This window comes from Musa acuminata, chromosome BXJ2-6 (assembly GCF_036884655.1).
Source record: "Musa acuminata AAA Group cultivar baxijiao chromosome BXJ2-6, Cavendish_Baxijiao_AAA, whole genome shotgun sequence".
Lineage (NCBI taxonomy): Eukaryota > Viridiplantae > Streptophyta > Magnoliopsida > Zingiberales > Musaceae > Musa > Musa acuminata.
The window spans coordinates 45,139,302-45,160,493 of NC_088343.1; the positions used below are offsets into that span (position 1 = coordinate 45,139,302).

Below are 21,192 nucleotides of genomic sequence, written 5' to 3' on the forward strand. Positions count from 1 at the left end.
CTACCTACCTACAACAAGGGCAAAGGGCCAAAGGGCCAAAGGGCCAAAGGGCAAAGGGAAAAAGGACACCTCCATCCAACCGGACACATAAACAGGATAAATAAATAAAACACTGATTTTAAAGCTCAGAAATCGATTAATTAGAACATCTATAATACAACCACCATCCGTCCGTACCTCCATGTATGGTGGAGCACTGCTGCTTGTTAAATCAAAGAATTACCTTAAGCTGATTTGGTTAGCGCAGCAAACAAACTTTCTGTAGCCAGTCCGCTTTCCCACTCCTATAGATTTTGATCATATGCCATGCCATGCACATCGGTCCGTCAGTCGTATTCAGATCTGTGAAACCATCGCTGGCTGGCACATTCAGACGGCGGATCTTCGTCGACTGGCAGCTACATTCCTGTTGATCCCTGGCTAACAAAAACCTTTTCTGTACAGTTTGCTATCCAGAATTGGCGGCAACCTCAGCAGCTCGCTGTCTCATCATCTCCATTACGGCAGCCCTCCGCCGGGAATCAGATTGCTGCTGCAATCTTCTCAAGTGTTCCTTCAGGTCCCTGGAGAATTGAAAAGACGAGGTCAATTTTGCCATGGTACCAACGGCAAACAACATCACCCAAGTGATCAAGCAGAATAGAACATATCGAGTCATCAAAGGTACCTGCACCGTGGTACACTGCATTCTGATTCTTTGCAAGCGCGGGAATGTATTTGAAGCAGATACCACATCTTCTTACATAGAACACAACCTCCCGAAGCACGCGTCCTGCACTGTATTCCATGGCGGAAAAGACCTTTGACTTTACGGCAGTTTGGATATTGGCATTGAGGAGACCGACACTGCGATGCATGGACCAAAAGATCTAGCATTTTTCTAAGCTGCGGTACAGAAGAAGACAAGTGAGCACATAACAGTGCAGAACTCTTTGAACTCAAACCAAACAACAGAGAACTTCAATTACAGTTTAAGAGCAGTCTTATAACTTCGTAGTGCCACAACAGTTGATGTTAAGCACTGCAAGTCATACATCCATTGCTTTTTAAGTGATGTTTTCATTACATGATGCAGAAGCAATTGCCAATCAATATCAGTAGAAGCATGATGTAGACCAAAATAATAAATCAACCAATGTCATTGAGCAAGCTAAATAAAAAAGTGACAGGCTACTAATTTTAGAAAGAGTTTCTCTAAGGTAATAGTAATTGGGCCTTCAATTGCAAGGAACAAACCTTGGCCAACACAATCTACTTATGTTTACAGTCTAGGGAAAGTCAGATCCTGTAAATGGAAACAGATATGTGGATCTGGATAACATAAGCAATAAGTATGAGAAAATACAATACATGTTTTCCTCGGCAAGCTTATTTGCTTGCACACATGCACAAGATGATGCCACTAAAAAATGTGCAAAATGTTTGCGCATCGATTTTGCATATGCATATTGCAGAACTAGAACTAGCAAGCAGAAATGTTGACCATGCAGGATTTAGTAAACACATGACAATATATATATGCTAGACGAAAGGGGTATCATGATGATAGAAAGAGTCAAACAATCTCAGTTATGCATGGTTTGCTCTTGAGAGAGCTAAAGACAACACAAATAAAATGTATAATGAATGAATGCAGAAAGCGAGGAACGCTTAAGGCATTTGGTTGCTTATTTACATTTTAACACCCTGATTTATTCCCAAATTGGAAGTGAGCAAATACTAAGATTGGCCTACAAGTATTTGATGGGTGTACTACTATTAACTTTAGTTTAAGTATTTTTGTTCAGCTTAAGAATTTCGGATTAGTGGTTCAGACTCAATAAAATTAACAAGGCAATTGCATCATCAGGTCGATCGTTATAATTGGTCTTAGAGCCAACTTAGTACTAGAACATGACGAGAGACTCGAGTAGGAAAGGACTCCCCGTAAATGAGATCATGAGTGCACGTTATTGCATGAAGCTATCACTGAACAATGCCTCACATGCATCATGTCATTATTTGATTTTGGGTTAAGTTGGATTTTGACGAAAATATCAAGCCCTTAAATGGGGAAGATTCCAACACTAATTTAGTCTCACAGCGAAAGTAGGTTAAGACTCAGATAGATGTATAACAGGTTGATGGATGTACTACTATTAACTTGGGCTTATGTATTTTGGGCCGATGGTTCAAGCTCAACAAAGTTAATAGACCAGATATGCTTAACATGTCATTTATCTAACTGTATTAGGGCATGATTAGAGGCTTGAGTAGGAAAGGATTACCCATGGAAGGGTCAAAGAACGCATCATGGACTAGAACCACCACAGGGCCATGCTTCATATGCACCGTGCTAGGGTATAATTCTGGGCTATGTTGACGAGGACATCAAGCCTTAAGCAAGGGAGATTATAGCATCACAATTTAGGACCACATAGAGAGTGGACAAATACTAAGATTGACTTAACAAGGTTGAGTGTATTATAGTTAACTTCGACTTAAGTATTATGAACTAATGATTCAGACTCAACGAAGTTAACATGTCAATTAACCCATCAGGTCGAGTCATGACAATTTACAACTCCTCTTTGTTTGATCATCTCAAAGATATAGAAAATTCAGCAACTAAAAAAAGATAATCTTTATAAAAAGATCCATGCCTCCATTGGCTTTATCAACTTATCTAACAATCTAGTGTCCACAGTTATTTTCTAACAACTGCAAATCAACTCATTAATGACCAAACCATTGACATATACCAATGCTTTTCCACATTGAAGAAAATGTTAACTTCAATTGCATAAGACCACGGTATAAGAATGCTTATTATGTTTTAGTCATATTTAGATCTAGTATACACAATGAAATAATTTTTTCATCAACATCTTTTCATGAGGAATGCAAACTTGGCATTTGTAAACAACATGCATAATTATCAAAAGCAAGCTACATCAGGTAAATTGGTCTTGATTTGTAGGTTAGGATAATGGTCTGCAAAATTTAGGACAAAGTGTAATGTTGATCAATAATTGATTCTGAGGATAGAATTTTATCAGTTCTTATGGACTATAAAAAAGAAGATGCATCCTATAATTTTGTAGTAGTACAAGTTAAGCATGCCATCAAAAGTATATAAAAAATGATGCAATGAAGCTGCTGCAAATCCTCTTTAACAGACAGTCATGCAGATATCAAAATTATCAGATATAAAATACTATTGAATCTTTTAACAATGTCATTACAATAAGCAAAACTAAAACAAATTGTAGAAGTTCTTACTAAAGCAACACAATAATATAATGCCTCTAAAAGGTTATGACCAATCTCAAAATAGGGAAACAACGGTGTAACAGTAACTAAGAACTAATATGAAAAAAATAATATTCCTAAGAACTTGATGTTATCTAAAAGACATTTGAAAATTTTAATCAATAAAACTTACCTGTAAAACTCGTTTTGCCCGAGCTTCTTTATTCTGGGCATCACGATCAGCCATCGATGGATGATTAGTCAACTTATGAGCATGATCAATACCACCTTTCTGATAACAAGCATTGCATACATCAAAATCCGGACAACTTTCACAACGCCAGCCCAGACCAGCTTCGATATCATGGTGGCAGACAATGCATGTGGTTACAAAAGCCGGCGCAGTAGGATTATGGAGGTGATATAAGATCATCATCGATGAATGCTTAGCACGCCTTAGAGTATCATATTGATAATGGTTTCCTTGACAAAGACTCAAAAATGCCTGCCTAGTGTCAAAAAACTCACTTTCTAGGATATCATCTTTGTCCTTTGTATCCTGAGTGACATCATTAATTTCAACCTACAGGGCATACATATGTTAGTGGTCAAAGTTCTCGTAAAATAAGCAAAACATATGTACACAGCCATCCAACTTATCCACAAACATACACATGTTGGTTTATAAGAAATGCACGCGTGAACACAGAAAATTTTAAAATTGAAAACAGTTAAGAGTAAGACTTCTGTCACAAGAACTCACTGGATAAAGCATATGCTTTTCCCTACTGTTAGTAGGATGTCTCTCTCTTTCATCAACTCTTTGTTCTGCTTCATGACACCTACAATCAGATATAAACCAATCAAATTGAGAACTCCAATATATTCAGCTGCTTTAATAATTAATATAACCACACATGGTTGCACACAAGAAAGTCAATTAGAGCAACTCTTTACCACTCTCAACTAGACTTTTAACCACACACTAGTTCATGATTAATGTATGAATCACTTCAATCTAGTATTATTTTGTGTTATATTGTACCGGTAAGATACCCACATTAGGGTCCAAAACCACTCTATGGACCATACTGATAAGAGAAAAATCATTCACTCAAGTAGGTTAACTTTGAAAGGCATGACTAGGAGGGGGTAAAAGAACTAAAAAGGAAAACAGAATTGAACTTCCAGACACCATATTAGTGTGCAAGCATCAAGCATGTGGTTGCCTCCTATTTAGAAGTAACAAATTTGGTCAATTTTAGAGTCACTAGAAGTCTGGAATCATTCGATTGAAAATTGAAGGCTTGTCAACTCTATTAGAAGGATCATATGGAATGGCATTAAAAATAAGAAACGAGAGAGGCACTTTTAAGGCTGGTAATTTAAAAAGAGGACCAAATTAAGTATAATAATTTTAGAAGGACAATGACAGAGTATTATTTTAAGGAATAGCAATATCATCCGAAATTCGTAAACAAGGACTTTCTAGCCTCTACCATATCATAGGAGCACAATCTGCACAACATTGTTCCATAGAATTATTTGATTGCATTTCTGTATTTTCCAAACTTCTGGCCTTGCATAAGTGATTACTTAAACAAGGATAAATGAGGCAAGGCCGAACCTCTTTTTGAAGGAATGATGAGTCATGATATGTGAGCAATCAACTCAATAGTAAAAAAGGGTAGATGCTTATGATTATGAGTATAGAAGCAGATCATTTATGAAGTAGTGGTATAGCTTTCAAACTCAAGTAATTGTTTAAAAGCACATTGATTTGTTAAATTTTCCATTTGACTAATAGTTTTATTTTCTCTAGCAATTTAAGAAGTAAACAATGAGAGAAGAGACAAGACATGGAGGAACAGAAAGGAAAACAACATTCTTCACAAACTATCTCCTGCGCTTCTAGAAATAATAAATAACCCATGTATTGAGGACAAGCACATTAACAAAGATAAAAAACAGCAATTCTAGCATTGAGAAACAACATCCAATTCATCTTAGACATATATACTATATATAAATCTCACTTCTAGCACCTATACTTCCTGGATTTTTGCCAGCACTTTTCGAAGGGCACTTAATTTTGCACTTTTTTCTTTGATTTTCATAATATATTAGTTCATCAGAATAAAAAAATGCTGCCTTGTGGATTGATACTTACTTGTCACAAAGTTGAAAGTTTTTACATTGACTACAAGCCCATCGTGTCCCACATACCAGTAGCATGCAACAATGTGTGCAAGCATGCTGCAAATGGACCATTATAAAGTCTTCTTTCATGGGGCATATGGTTTCACCAAGCTGTGTAAGAAAACAAAATGTTAAGATAGCCAGGAAAGTGGTGTTCAGTACAAATGTAAAAGTTCTGGAATAATTAAGCATACAAGAAATAAAACTCATGATCATTTTGAGACCACCAGCAAAAAACCACAACCAAGGTTTTATAAGATTATTGTAAGATGATACTTGATACTTGAAAATTCAGTTACCAAATAATAGAATAACCAAGTAAAAGAAAATTACTTTTTGCATCAATAAAGCATCCTTAGAGGCATTTCCAGAAAGATCAGAATGACCAGCAGCTTTCAGAGCCCTTTTCGTAATAGTCTTTTTGGTTTTTCCCTTTTTCATTTGTTTGCGACCATCTTCTTCTTGGCGAAGCTGGTTGATCAGATCCTCAGCTGCACCAGGCCAATAATCTCCATCGAAGTATGGCAAACGAGATGCAGTTATTTTAGCCTTGCACTCCCCCATTGTCACAAAAAAATGATCATACAAGTTAGTCAGGTCGACAACAATATTCTCCTTAGAAGCTTTTCGAAGCATAGTCAAGTACCTGATAAAGAAAAAAAAAACAAATAATGCAGTGCATAGCAAATAATGAAATCTGAAAGAAAAGAAATGATTTGAACACCTTTAAGCTTACCACTCCCTGAGTTTGTCAGATTTCGGAGTTTTCTGAATCTCAGGATGGCAATACAATATGTAGTCCTCACCCTTTAAAGGAGGACATGCCCAAATGTAACAGCTGGTGAACCCCCGTATCTTGCAGTATTCAAGATATCCGATCTGGAGCCACATATAAATGGAAACATGTTATTGCTAAAAAATAAATTGAAATAAAAAAAAGACTAAAGTACACAGTCATCATTGCTTTTAGAGAAAACAAACATGTGATCATTAATATATGATGGAACTTTTTTCAATTATATTTATAACATGAAAAAAAATAAAAGGCCACTGAAGTCAAAGTACCAGAATTTCATGATAAACAAAAGTACGTAAAGCTTCCCCAGTCACTGTTTTGATCTCAGGCCTGAAGTACTTGACAGAGTCTAAATATGAAAGATAGACGCGCCGCTGGTTAGGAAAAGAGCATTCTGAACCAAATTCCTGAACATACATCCCAAATAGGCATACTTCTACACCTTCAATCTTTTGAAACAATAATATGGCCTGGAAAAAAACACAAATTTAGAGCTTGCAGATTTCAACATGGAGATGAACTATTTCTTTGGAAGTTTGGTAAATTCCTTCAGCATAAAACAATAAGAAGCACATGTTTCAGCAGTTTATTGAGAATGCAGTTTTTGTACCTTGGACTTATAAGGAAACTCTTTAGGGTAATTTTCCTCATGAAATATCTCTAGAAATCGCTGCTTTACTTCCAACTTTTTGTCAACAGATGATACAACTCTAATTACAAGCCCTTCAGCCCCAGGCACCTAAAGTATGGAAAAGAAGTATGAACTTAAAGTATAAAGAAATTTACCATCTTTAATTAAAAAATATAAATAAAAGTATTGGAACAAATAAAAGGGAGAAAACAACTTTTTGTCACATAAATGAGAAGATGCATTAAATATTCAGAAAGAAGCTAAAAAATAAGTTCTGCAATACTAACTATAATCAAAGATCTTAGCATAATAATAAATCACCTAGGCAAAACTCCATAAAAACAATGGTTGATAAGATCACACCTAAATAAATACATTCATAAAGGACAACAAACAATAATTAAAATATGCATAATTCTCATTGTCACAAACTGACCCTACAGAAATAAATAGATATATGTTGGCATGAAGCAGCTAAAAAGTAAATCGAATTCGGCACCTGAATATGTTCCATTATACCAGGATAATAAATCTGAGTTCTATGTCTATATAAAAAATGAAATAGAACTCAAAAAAAGAAAACCAACGCATATATGTGGCACAAAATAGACAATCAACTCAGAAAAAATGACAGTAACTCTTCTTGTAATAGATTGACATGTGAACAAGAAAGCAAAGACTGTGATTTCGGCTGAAACAGTATGGTACGACGGGTATTGACTGGTCCGACCAATGTTCATGGACCAGACGATTTCAGCAAAAATCAGCCAGGCAGAAATATCTCAACATTTTCAGATTTAGGTACACAAGATCTAAGTAAGACCAGTCAGAATGCCTTGATTAAGCTACATACAATATAGATAACGGTTGCAATGCCAGATAAATACTGGATGAGTGATGGTCCATGGCAAGGCAGTTATATTGGAAGTTGGATGATTCATGATATTGAAAAAGGCATCACTTTTTTGCAGGTTGCATTGGAGTCTTGTGCACAGTATTCATAGGACTTGGATATGTGCAGTATAGGTCTAGATTAGGTCTTATTTCCATACAGAGTAGTTAGGTCCTATAATTATTTTTGAAGCATTCTTTCTTTTTGCTTAAGTGTTTCTAATGTCTTAGTATTGTCTTTTTATTTAAATAATACTCGGTTAATGTTAGTTTAGATATGGTAAGTTTTCAACAGTATATTTATATATCTCATTGAATTCTAAATAAGACTAGACAAGATATCCTTGTCTGACCTGGAGTTGAATACTAGTCTTGACAACCACTGTACAAGACAGTGGACATCACAGATCAACTTATTTAGCGCCCTAATTCTACTCTAATTATGTCTACTCAAGTTGACTAGTAAAGGGTTAAAGGAGGCCAAGTCACTCTTAAATCTTTTTCACATTATCTATAGCAGGAATTTTAGAATTCCAATTGAGGTCAAATTTTAATAGACTGATATAGAATAGTGAGCCATCTGATGAATAAATGGTAGAAATTTGTAAAAGAGGGAAGATCATGCTAATATTATCAGGCATCAGACTAATCTAAAATAGAACATGATGTCTTACTATAAGTTCTAAACAATAGTACAACCTATTGCAGGGCACAAAAAAGATGATATGTGAAATGCAGAATGATTGGTCCAGAAGATCTTAGGGTTTAATCAAAGTAATCAGCAGCTATGTCTATCTGGAAAAAAGGACGGTAGCTATATGCCTATATCAACCAATTGCATCTGAGATATAATGAAAAATAACACAAAGATTTGGATAAGAAGATATGCAATACATCAAAAAGCAAAGAGAAAAGGAACTGAGACAATGGCCAGATGTAGCTCAACTGGCATTCAATGTCATCTGTTGACAATTTCATAGAATTTGTCCAAAAACAAATGGAGGTTTTTCAACACCATTTATGAATCATCATTAACATACAAGGAAATGAAATTTTCAGTTCTAGTTATCAGAATATCTTTCATGTCCCTTCTAAGTTTAGATCAAACTATATTATGCAAGAAGGAAATGCAAAACCAATGTTCTACTCACATCATCAAAATTTTTCCCCAGATGCTTGGCTCTCTCTTGCTTCTCCTGCTTCAACCGTCTGAAAAGCCGTTGTTCTATGTGATCACTGAGTATGGTTCTTGGCAAATCTTTTGCACCAAGAACAGCACTCTGAGATAAGGGCTTGCGTTCACCTCTTTCTATCTCCTCTACATAGCAATTAGGGCAAGTGTATTCAGCTTCTCCATCATTTCTTCGACCATTGAATAGAGCACATATTTGATGTTGCCAAGCTTCACATTTATCACATTGCACCCACTATAATGAAACATAGAGTATGTTTGAGCTTTCACACACATCAGAATCTAAATCTCAAAGGAAAAAAAAGGAAAATAAAATGAAAATACAAAGCAGAGATTTACCCATTCTTCAGTTTCCTCATCATTTCTCTTCTTTTCAAGCTTTGTCTTCAAGAATGTAGATCCTTCAGCTTCTATAGTCTCACCACGAGCCTCATTATAGCATGGGATACAGAAGTAGTGACGAGTTTCACCACTTCCAATTGTATAATAAAATGCATTTCGCTTTATTCGAGCACCACAAGGAGAACAATATATTGGAGGGGGTTCAAAAGTGAGCTTTTCCACTGCACAAAGCTGACACGAGTTCTCAGTCATTGAGCGCTCCATTGCTTGATTCTTCTCAGCTTTAGCCTTACTCTGCAAAACAAGAAACTGATAATATTTACTCATGTCTGATTAAAATAATACTAGCAGTTCCTAGCATGGTCACAAAGAGTTTGTGATGGAAGTTAATCAATTTGCAACTTCAACATGCATTGACCAAAATACCTTCATACACATGTAAACAATAACATCCATAATACTGTCCACAAATAAAGAAAAGAGAAGAAAGATGGGTGGGGAAAGGAAGACGGACCAAGCAGCATCTGACAAATGACGAAAAGTAGAAGATAGATATTGTTAAATTCCTTGTTTCAAGTGCATTATTTACATACTAATTACAACTCCGTTCCGATGAATCCATCATCATTTAAGTGAGACCAGTTCAGCCTTATATGCCTTACCCAAAGAAATGAAGCATCCACCACAGATGCCATGTAGCATATGTATAATGCTGTCAAGTCAGTGGAATGCTAACTTTGAATATTGGCGAGTTCAAATGCTCAACAGAATGGATAAGCCATAACACAGAACAAACTCCACCATAGTTTTCCAATACAAGTTTCCTGGCGATATTTGAAAAACTTTATTTTGATTGAACAGTAACTGCAACTCTACATTATCTTTTCTCCTTTTTTTACTTTCTTAATTTGCATAAATTCGAATATATTAATGAGAAAAGAAACTCCTCGATTAAACAGATTGTTAAAAATCAAGGAACTATGTAGTACAAGGTGAGAAAATTTTGCAATAAGTATAAAAAGACATCATAAAATATAACATATAAAAAATACTACTGTCCAACTATATCAAGAATCTTGGATCAGTATTTGTTGTCAGTGAGAAAACATAGATAATCAGTGCTACTACGAACTCCAAGCTATACAAGTCACATGATAAATTTATCATGAATATAATACAACCTGGTCGAACAAAAACACTACAAAGTGAGTGTATAATTTATGCATAAGCATGCAGTAGCCAGAGCGTCTCTTGATTTCATTTACAGACTTGAAATATTGATTGGTTCTGCTAGTAGAACAGTCTATTGACTTGTCTACACTGGCTAAGTTCATCAACTCACATTTTCAAAGAGACAACTAAAGAGGGAGAAAAAAAAGTCCCATGTCTTGTAGGTTGGCACAAATATCTTAAGCCTATATGGATATTATTTATAATTCTTTAGTTAGAATGTTTGGTATAGCATTTTTATAGCACGTCACTACAAGAATGGTTGTGCCGACTGGCACAACTTAGCCAAGAAAACAAGTTGGAACCCATGACACTGGAATCGTACTGGTGGTGCCAAAGGCAGGCCTCCGCCTATCGGCCAGTGTTGGTTGGAATTATACTGTGGCAAAAGGGTATCAGCACACTTTTATTCCAGAAAATAGCAATGATTGCTTCAAAAACAGCATCCATTTATGTCCATGCCGGTCCGTTGGAATAAGCTGGTGCAACAGATGCTTGTAAACTTTGCCCAGAAAATAGAATGGTGGAACAAATATAAGTACCCCAAACATTAAAAGTATTTGTTTATATCTTATTTTTCAACGGTTCCAGCACTGAGTGTTAACCTTTTAAAAACAAATCCAACATCTATAATATACGTCAAGTGAAAATCTTAAAGAAACCTTGGCAACCAATAGTCTGATGATGTTTGCAGAAGTTGTGATAAAAGATTCACAAAGTTTGTACAGATGCATTTACAGTCCAATAAGTAAGCACATGTCATAGTTGACTAGCAAACATATGAATCATATCAAACATCCAATTACTCCCATGTAAAATAAATACACACTGAGATGTAAGCTCAACATCTTCAGCTTTTGATGTCACAATTAAAATGATTGTTTGAGGTAAACAATATCACATACATTGAAGATCTGTTAGCTCAGGAAACATGAAAAACAAAAGGTTAGAAGTCAAAGGCATTACAGTAGCAAAACAAACATTTCAGCAGCTCTGTAAAGTATTGAATAGCCAACAATATAAGGCTTATGCATCAATAAGACGTAATCTTCTCAATCGAAAAAAGGTAGAAACAATTTGGTGAAGACTATTATAGTTATCTAAAACAATCATCAATAAAAAAACTAAAAAATAAACAAATTTGTTGTTATACAACAGATGGCCATCGAAGAACAATCAAAGGGGGCATGAAATAATATGCCTCGTGAAGATTTGAGCTTAAGAAAATTATCAGTTAAATTTTGGATAAGTAATGCAAGAAACCTAACCTGACCAACCCATCGCCTCAAACCAATTATATGCTCCTTAATTTGTTCTGGGGTGAACAGTTCAGTCAATGAAACACCTTTTATTTTTGGTTTCCCTGATTTACTTGCAGTTACTTGATCTGTTGGAGGGTTATCTGGATCCTGCTTGATTCCAGCAGCAGCCTGATCCAGAACTTCATCAACCACCATAATTTCTTGTATGACATGAGAGTCAACAGTGTTAGAAACATCAGGATCTTTTTCACAGCTTGGCAAACTCATATTCCCATCAATGTCACTGCCAAAGACTGGTATCTTTTCTTGTCCAGAGCCAGAAGTTCCATCCATCTTTACAATGACCCCAGAATTAGCAGACATTTTCAGACCGGTTTGTTTGCACTCCAAGGACTGCACCTCTTGGAAATCATAAGGTTGGTTCCCAGAAGGAGCACAGACTAGTGAAGTTACACTTTTAGGGAAAGAAGGAGATGCATGTTGAACCTTCATGCGCTTTGATGCAGACTGCCAGTCCTCGGAATTTTCAGTAGGCACTGTGTCTTTTTTCATTCCATCAGAATTAGCTTTAATTTCAAATACCACACTAGTATTAGATAAAGCACGAGCATGGGCCTTATAGTTTGCTGCTATATGATCATGTACTGGAGTGCAGACAGGACAATCGGCTGCTTGGCAAGTACGGATATGCTTGACAAGTTTCCTAGACTGGGAACAGCGTGGAAACTTACACAACTCACTCTTACAGATATCCATATGGCAAATCAACTCCTGAACTTTTATGCAATTAGTTTCTGTACATAGTCCTTTTGGTGCCGGACACCTGCGAGCATGATGCAGAAATAGTAACCACCTTATTTGCTTCAAATAGTTTTGTTGTTTTATAGAGTCTCCATGTTCAGCATCCGATTCTCTAGCAGAGAGGTGCAACAGCTGAGCTTCATTTTGTCCTGCTATTCTTTGATGAAACTCCTCCTGTGGTTGTTGGCCTGGTGGTTTGTCTAGCATCTGTGCTTGTAGTGGCTGTGGATGCCACTCAAACTGAAGGAGTTCTTCTGCTTGCGATCCGCTAGATAATCGACCAAACTTGTTTGAAAATCCATCAGATTGCAGGTGTGGATGCAACTGCTGTAAACCCTCTGAAACTGGGACATGAAAATCTTGAGAGCTGGGCAAATGACCAAGTAATTGAGCACTTTTAGAATGATCTCCGGAAGAAGAATTCTGCTGGTATTGAGACTGTACTTCTGGAGGTCGGACCTGTTGAGCTGCTGACTGAATCAAAGTGTCAGAACAGGTTACATCCGCATAACCAGGCATTAGCTGCTCACCAAAATGAGAAGTTACCAAGGACTTCCTCAAAGAATCAGTATTTACTATAAGTTGTTGATGCTGCATACTTTGCTGATGTCTCTGCAGTAGCTGATGCTGGTTCTGAGGAAATGGTGCATAAGCTTGATTAGGCTGTTGCGAAGATTGCTGCACATGCTGTTGTGATTGCAGTAGATGTTCCCTGGCTGACTGTGATGAGTGGTAACTTATATTCTCTGATTGATCAGTCATTTGGGGTCTCACATTCAGCGGAAGTCTCATTGATTGTAAACTAGCATGATGGTTTAGAAACCCAGAGTTTGTTCTTGCCTTGGGATGCAAATTTACAGAACTCATGTTACTCATAGCAGATAAACCAGATAAATCAGGTCCATGAAAGGTCTCAGAGTGTTTTACATCATTTGCCTTTGCTGAATTACCATCAACGTTAGGTAATATTTGCTGTGATAATGATGCTGTAGAGAAAAAAAGCTACACCTCTAAGTTTGTTATAACTATCAAATTCACAGATTAATAGTAGAAAGGTTAATTAACATATAGCTACAAACAAAGATATTTTATTTAAAAGGCATCTGATGGAAACTAACTACATCAGCAGCTAGCTAGAGAAGTAAACATGTATAAATTGAGTTGCTAATGATTAAGGGAGAAATTACTTGGTATCCTCGATTGATGATGTTGCTGATCAAAGTTCTGCAGCAGAGGCTTTGAAGAACTAGCATAAGGAGCAGGACTTAGGAAACCATCTGATGCTGTAGGCCCACTTAGTTGCATGTTGTCCCCAATTAATCCCAATGCACCATTTGCAAGCCCATTTGAGAATCCATAAGAGGAACCCTTGTGCAAGACATTGGATCTCATTCCACCACCAATTTGAGCACCAAGATTATGTGATATATGACTGTTTTGACTGGAAACATATTTCTTTTGATGGACTGACTGTGGAGCCACAGAAGGCTCATTGCTAGAAAATCCAGCTCCACTAGAACAGTCAGAGTTTGCAGATATTGCCTGCTGACTATTAAGTCCAGGGGTTGGTATCATCTGACCAAATTGTCTTGGTATGTTGGTTGAAGCCATTGAGGACATTATATTACTTCCACCTGAACCAAGAGTAAAAGTCGCAGATTGCTGCTGGTAGCCACTAGATACTGTTCCTACAACATAAGTACAAGAAGTACAAATCAATCAACAGCAACAGAAGATATGCAAAGGTTATTAACAAGAATAACTATACCCAGAACTTACCATCTGAAGCATTAAAGGAGGCACTATTTCCCGCATCAGTTGGGCCATTAGCATTTATAAGTAAGTTTCCTGTGTTTGCTGCAGTTTGAGATGCAATAGCTGTGTTGCTGGTGGCAATTGTAGGATTCTCTGGCTGAACCGGAATCATAGCATGAGCGCTGCCATTGTTTGGTACACCAGGAGTCGGGATCATTGTACTTACGGTGGAAGAAGATGTAATATGATGTGATAAAGGTCGATTGTGGTTGAGGACATTCTTTATTATAGAGAATAAACGAATCTCAACTGGTTCCGAGGCTAAATTTAAATATTCTTCCTGATCATAAACACATTCGTGCATTAAATAACCAGTGAAGACTTTAGTGCAGGAATAAAATAACCTATTATGTGAAGCTGCCTCAAGAAGGAAACTTTTAAACTAAAGAACAATCTAGAATTGAAACTTTCTCACTAGCACTTAAACTAGAATTTTCCAGACTAAAATAGCAAACAGATTAATGAAGCATTTGAACAATAAAAGAGTTGCCACAGAAGTGCAAAAAAACATTGGTAAATGAGACAGTTACCCTTGTAGCATCCTTGAATATACGCTCCTCTAAACGCTTAACAAGCTCTGGTAGCCTCCGTACCCACTCATCAGGGAACATTTGTTTTCGTCTTTGAAGAATATTGTAGCTGTAACATCCAAACATTTATAACTGTCATAACAAATCAAGAAGCACATATGTGAACACTTGGAGAATGCTACATAATTTCAATACTAATACACTGGATACTTATGTTGTATTGTTTCATCCTAGAAAGTAAATGAAGCTTTCAATGTCGAAATCAGTCATATTCATGGTAATTCAGACTCTTTTCAATTATAGGAAAATTTTATAAAGTCCTTTATAGCCTATACAAATTACGATGATGCTAGATTATCTTACAGTGAACTAGTTTTCTAAGTTTCATGATAATCTACTATGCAGTCACTTTGCCTCAAATCAGCACTACACTAAGGACCAACAAAACTTAAGAGCCAACAGCATGTTGATTGCAAGCTCTCCCAACATGGCATGATGCACAAATAAATTACATATTTTGGGGAAAAAGTGTACTAAGATAAAATATACCAAGCCACAAGAATAATTTCCATTTTATCCAAGTGGTGAATTTCTCAAATTTGTAAAGCAAGTTTAGAATGCCAAATCAGAGTTAATATTTTCCATTTATTCTTGAGTAGCAAGCCTAAAGTTAGAACTAACTAACAAGGCATAAAAAATGGATTTACATGCAGAAGTGGCAAAGACACTAATTTATCACATGCAATGGACACATAGATGTTGTGGGTAGAAGCATATTAATTGCATCCATATTCTGCAACTTGTGAGTGTAGCAAAATTACTAGGATATTGAGCACAACATCCACAATTAAGCCTTGAGGAATATCGCCAATTATTACATTGTACCACAAGAAATAAAGACAAATTCAAAAACAATGCTCGATGAAAAGATCAAGATTAGCTTCTGGCAATATAATTGGATAGTATTTACTCTTAAGAGAACCCAGTACTGGTGTTATGTCAGATGTAGCAATGACTCCTGTTGACACAATTGAATATGACAAGAAAACAGATGCCCACTTATAAAGAAAGGATTTCGTATCATTTGGATGCAATGTAATTTATAAAGTTGACATGGACAATGCAAGGTTGCGTTATACAAGAAGCCACATTGATCTTATAAAGTGTTATAGCCCATGTAAAAAGGGTGGCCCAGTGGATGAGACTTCTATCAACGCAATGGTCCAGTGAATGCAGCACACAATCTAATCGCTACAAGCAGAGAGGTTATTTTTGTAACTGACAACCTAGTACGATGGCAACACTCGCTCGTGTCATAGCCATATGCTACTGCTTTAAGATTATGACAATGTAAGGTTCTGACAACTAACGAACTTGCAGTTTAATGTTCATTACACAAGTAAGATACCAAACAATACCATTTTGTACTTGTTTAACAGGTAACACTTTCCCTTTCCTATTCCGTTCTATTTCTATGGTTGAGATGCCCAAAATATTGCTCACAAATGATCCAGAAGGTTCATATGATTGGATGACAATATAATGGCAAGACAATGTGCTGGATCAAAGTAGGCCAAAAATGGAGATACATTATAACAACCGGATGTTCATTTCAATAGCATTGTTGTAGCAGTTTTTCATTTTGACATGTTGGCTTTGATCTATAGACAGATATTGCATACCTCATAGAAGATCTACCATATAAATCCACTTATGTAAGCATATAGACAATAGAAATATCCCTTACTCTGTATGTATGCATGTAACAGGCATGCGGCATATAAATTAAAAAAAATTTGCAAATTCTTCTGGTAATAATAAATCAACATCAGACACTTAAGTTCTATATTACAGAGTAAAGGGTACATTACGAAAATTATTTTCAGAAAAAATATTGTCTAATAAATGACACCACAATTAGTCTTTCACTGATCTGGACCAACCTCTATGGGAAACCAAGAAACCAAGCAACACGATGAACTTAGAAGGAAGATACATGCTCGCTGATATGCTATGCTATGTTTATAAGTTTAATTTAAATTTTTAAGACAACTTTATTAGCTTACATCATGGTATCTCAAACAAACAAAAAAAACACTTGTCAAATAAGTAATATCATTGAAGTAGTGAACTGGGCTGGGCCAAACACATGATGGACAATCAAGAAGCAAGGCAACACGTTCTGCTTGGCAGGAAGATACATGCTAGGTCTACTGATTATACTTTAAATTTGAAGGCAATTATAATGACTTATATCATGCATGCCTTAAGATATGCTACAGAACTACTCAGTTGAATATGTGAAAATGTCTTCTTTTTTTTGTTACGGACACATAGTTCAAAGCTTTAGCTAGAAGGACTAACAAAAGCCCACAAAACCATGGAGAGTAATCAAAGCGCCACAAGGGTAACCCATTGTGCAAGGCTCTCATCAATGCGGGATCCAGAGAGGACTCTTGAAAAAAAAAAAAAGAAGTTTCCATGATCCAAACACAAACCCTAGTCACCGAGGTTCCAAGAAAGGAACCTAATTGTAACGTCAAGGCTTGTTGCCCTCTTCAACCCACAAGGGACGACGTTACAGTTTGCATGTAGCAAGGAATATAGCACCTACAAGGGATTGAAGACCCAACCCTTGAACTAAGGTGAAGGTAGCCCACCAGCTAAGATAAAGCTGGCCTGTGTGATATCATCCAAGTGAAGATGTCGGTTAAGATATATAACCTCATACTATAACGAGCTGCTGAATAGAAACGAGTGCTTTATTCTAAATCCATCACCAAGAAACCGCCTAGTATAGGCTGCATGTACCACCTTGAGCCGCCAAGGCGAGTGGATGACAAAGATTGAGAACACATGCTCCACAAAAGGTTCAGAGAAAGTGAGATGATTGAAAGAATGCCAAGTAATGACTGCTTACATCTTGTGTTGCATGGTCATGCGAGCATCCTGAAGTTCAGAATCTACAGGTCGAGGTCCGAGACTCTGCATCTGGGGTGCCATATAATTTCCAATCTGCTGAGGTGGACCAGACACTTGGTTGGACATCTGATTGGTGATCTGCCCAGCCAAATGAGCATGTGCATTCATCTTCCTTCCTTTTGGTACAATCACACAGATATCTTCTGCCAAGATTTTATCAGTTACGAGCCCAATTGTCAAGACTCCAAAACCAATCACTATACAACCGTCATACAGTATGAAAGGACACAGGATTGCAACTGAAGACACGATGTTCCCAATAACTGGGAATAAGAAAGGTCACTCCTGACGTTTTTGATCACGGCATCCGGCTCCTGATAAGTGATCTGCACAATGACCAAATTCAGCATGGAACATCCAACCAAAAGAAATGAAAAAATGTCGTAAAGTAAGTCATTTAGCAACAGAAACGTGTGCCCAGAAAAGAAAGCAAAAAATTAAGTTGAATAAATTATAAATATGCAAGGTGTTCCTATTTTCATAGTGTCTTTACTCCTCGGGAAGCAGACCACAATCAAACACCTGTGGCTTAGATGAAGATCATGATCGTATTTTCTTCCGACTTCACTACAACTATCAACACCAGCAAATGAACTTAGACGCTTGGAACAAATACCAAAGAAAAATCAATGAGCCCTAAATTGGATAGAATTAAGCCGCCATGACATTATGAGAAGGCCCAACCCATGCAGTAAGCATAAGAATCATGAACTCCGGCCAGGGATACATCACAAAACAGTTCGGGCGTATCAGAATCCCCTCATTTCCCTATCGAAAAAAGATGCTAAAGAGAGGTAAACCAACACAAATCGCGTCACCAGCCCCAAACGAAACCCTAGCAGTCCGGCATCGATCGAAACCACGCTCAATCGACAAACCTAAAAGAAGCAACAAGCCCAACTAACCGATGCAGAAGGGGAACGCGATCCCACGGCAGCGGCGATCACCGGTCGTCGTTCGCTCGTCGCCGTCGCATCTGCTGCCCGACCAATTACGGTGGCGACGGAAGGGGAAAACGCGGAACCCCGAGGGTTCCTGGACCAAAAAACCCTAATTACCAACCGAAGATCCGACGACAGGAAGGAAGGGGGGAGGCATCCAGCGGCGGCCGAATCGAAGCCCTTTCTTCGGATACCAATTCCTTGCTTGGCTTTCAATGAATTAACGCTCCCTCTCGACCGATCTCCGCGATTCGATCTTCCGAAACGAAATCTCCAATTAATTCTTTATTGTCCCCTGATTTGGATTTCTTTTTCTTCCTTTTAATTGGTAGTGGCGCAGCGCCGATTAAAAGCCCGATCGAGGACGAAGGCAATTTCTACAGTCGTCGAGCCCCGAGTGGATCGAATCGATGAGGGGCAAACGTCACCTTGCCCACCCTTTATTTACGCTCGCCGAGCCACCTGCCTTGTGATTCGACTTGTCGACGGATCCCACCTGGGTCCCATTTCTGGACCTGGCAGACTCCAATTACAATACGGGTATCCAAACGAGTACTAGATAGGCAAGGAGGATTATATGCGAGTCTCAGAGCAACCCCGGACCCCACCTATGGTCTGCGGTCTGCGACCGTATAAATCACCCAATGCTTCCAGCGGATGCGCATTTGGATAGTACGTAATTAGTATTTCTGTGGCGTTCACGTTTTCGCTGCAGGTTATGCAACAATTTGAAGCATGTATGTAACATTTCCTTATTTATTACCTTCATATCATATGTATAGGTATCTATTAACCTGAAAAGGAAAAAGATATCATTCGATATATTATTTTACTAAGTTGGTAAACCATTCTCGAAATGATTTAATGATTACTGATGTGAGTGAGAGGTCTCCCATGAGGTTTGTTTTTTTATTATAATTATTTAATATAAAAATATTTTTAATATAAATATCTTATATCAAACCTATATAGTTCGATCGCTTTATATTATGTTGCGAGGATGATTCTCATTAACACATGTTAGCGAGATTAATGCATCGAATCTGATTAAGGTTCAATTCATCTTGAATTTTTTAATATAATAATTAAATTTGTTAGATGAGATTTTGAATATTTAATGAACTGAAAAACAAGATATAAATTTATAATATCAAAATAGGAGATGAATGGAATGGAACGGAACAAAAGGATCATGTAATCAACAATTCCACACTCAGGACAAGTGGTGATGTGTTTGCTACTCTCGAGAACTCATACTCATGCAAGTATCATAAAAATCTCAATTGTAATCCATATTATCTCAGTAAAACTTACGTATACAGCTTCTCATCTCATGCATACATCCCTCGAGAGGGTCTACGAAGCCCTCTCAGTGGCAGCAGCCACGGAGAAGACGCATAGGGTGGAGTTGTGCCGGGAAGCAGCAGCGAAAGAGCAAGGGCCTCTGAGAAGAGACGACCCAACACCAGATTTGGGTGATGGTACCTCATCGAGATGTTCATTTCATCTACTATGTTATGGTGATACAGATACAGCATCAATGTAAGAATGAGCTAGATTTCTCTACTCTGCAACGGAGAAAGGAAGACAGCCAAAGCTTCTGAAGCTAAGTAAAGCGGATGTAGAGGAGGGGAGGGAAGGGGGAAGAGAACAGAGGCCTCAAGGGCACATTTAAAGGTGAGATTAGTGAATATAAAGGGGAAACAAAAGTTCTTGTGTTGCTTTTCTTAGCTTTTAGGAACACTTTGAATCCCTACTACTAGCAGTCTGGATCAAGCATGATGAGATCCAGTAATGGGGGTGCCAAAGGAGGTTCTTGGACAAAAAGATATATCATTGTTATCAATGGCATGTTCACAGGATTGGACAGCATAAATTTGCATAGGTTCCTTCAACTGAAAGCAGATACAGATAAGGACAACTCAAGGATATCGAACGACACACAGGCGAAGAATGCTTGTGCTTGTTGGGAGGGATGGGGGGGGGACACAATCCAGTACCTTAAGGTAAGATCACAATAATCAACTCTTTGTCGAAGAAGCAACTGCTGCTAGGATTGTCTACATATCTTCTGTCTACCAGAGATCAATAGGGAAGGAAGACAGAAAATGGCTTCTGAATTAACAGAGTTCTTGAATGTGGAAGCTCATGAATTGCATATGTATATATTCTCATATTTTGTCTAGTATTCTTTGGGCTCACGAACAGAGAATACATGAGAGCTGCTATCATCCTGTTTTTTCTATATGAATGATTGCACACGATATCAAACTTAGCCTATACAGAAGACATAATTTGACATCAGATGGAACTAAAACCATCAACCATCGACTATCAGTCATGGAATAA

General features: G+C 37.4%; 1 protein-coding gene across 2 annotated transcripts; it reads right to left on the reverse strand.

The window, feature by feature from the left end:
- Positions 1-113: 113 nt before the first annotated feature.
- Positions 114-19,219, reverse strand: LOC135615955 (probable histone acetyltransferase HAC-like 1). 2 transcript variants are annotated; one of them, XM_065115078.1, is made up of 17 exons: positions 18,808-19,219; positions 17,841-18,228; positions 14,921-15,029; positions 14,355-14,670; positions 13,763-14,257; positions 11,781-13,561; positions 9,280-9,576; positions 8,900-9,175; positions 6,837-6,965; positions 6,496-6,696; positions 6,167-6,309; positions 5,764-6,076; positions 5,402-5,541; positions 3,995-4,073; positions 3,425-3,814; positions 668-885; positions 114-563 (listed from the first exon to the last, which is right to left on the reverse strand). In XM_065115078.1, the coding sequence occupies exons 2-17, from the start codon at positions 18,008-18,010 to the stop codon at positions 449-451; spliced, it is 5,172 nt and encodes a 1,723-aa protein (XP_064971150.1). In that variant the 5' UTR covers positions 18,011-18,228; positions 18,808-19,219; the 3' UTR covers positions 114-448. The 2 variants fall into 2 exon arrangements, with proteins under 2 accessions (XP_064971150.1, XP_064971149.1); XM_065115077.1 differs by having other exon boundaries at positions 13,763-14,263.
- Between the last annotated feature and the right edge of the window lie 1,973 nt (positions 19,220-21,192).

Excerpts from the sequence above, each read along its gene's own strand:
- LOC135615955 (XM_065115077.1), bottom strand. The coding sequence starts at position 18,010 with ATGAATGCACATGCTCATTTGGCTGGGCAGATCACCAATCAGATGTCC. Across the intron at positions 14,264-14,354 it reads CTCCTTTAATGCTTCAGATG|GAACAGTATCTAGTGGCTAC; the intron begins GTAAGTTCTGGG and ends CTTATGTTGTAG. Across the intron at positions 3,815-3,994 it reads AAAAGCATATGCTTTATCCA|GTTGAAATTAATGATGTCAC; the intron begins GTGAGTTCTTGT and ends TATGCCCTGTAG.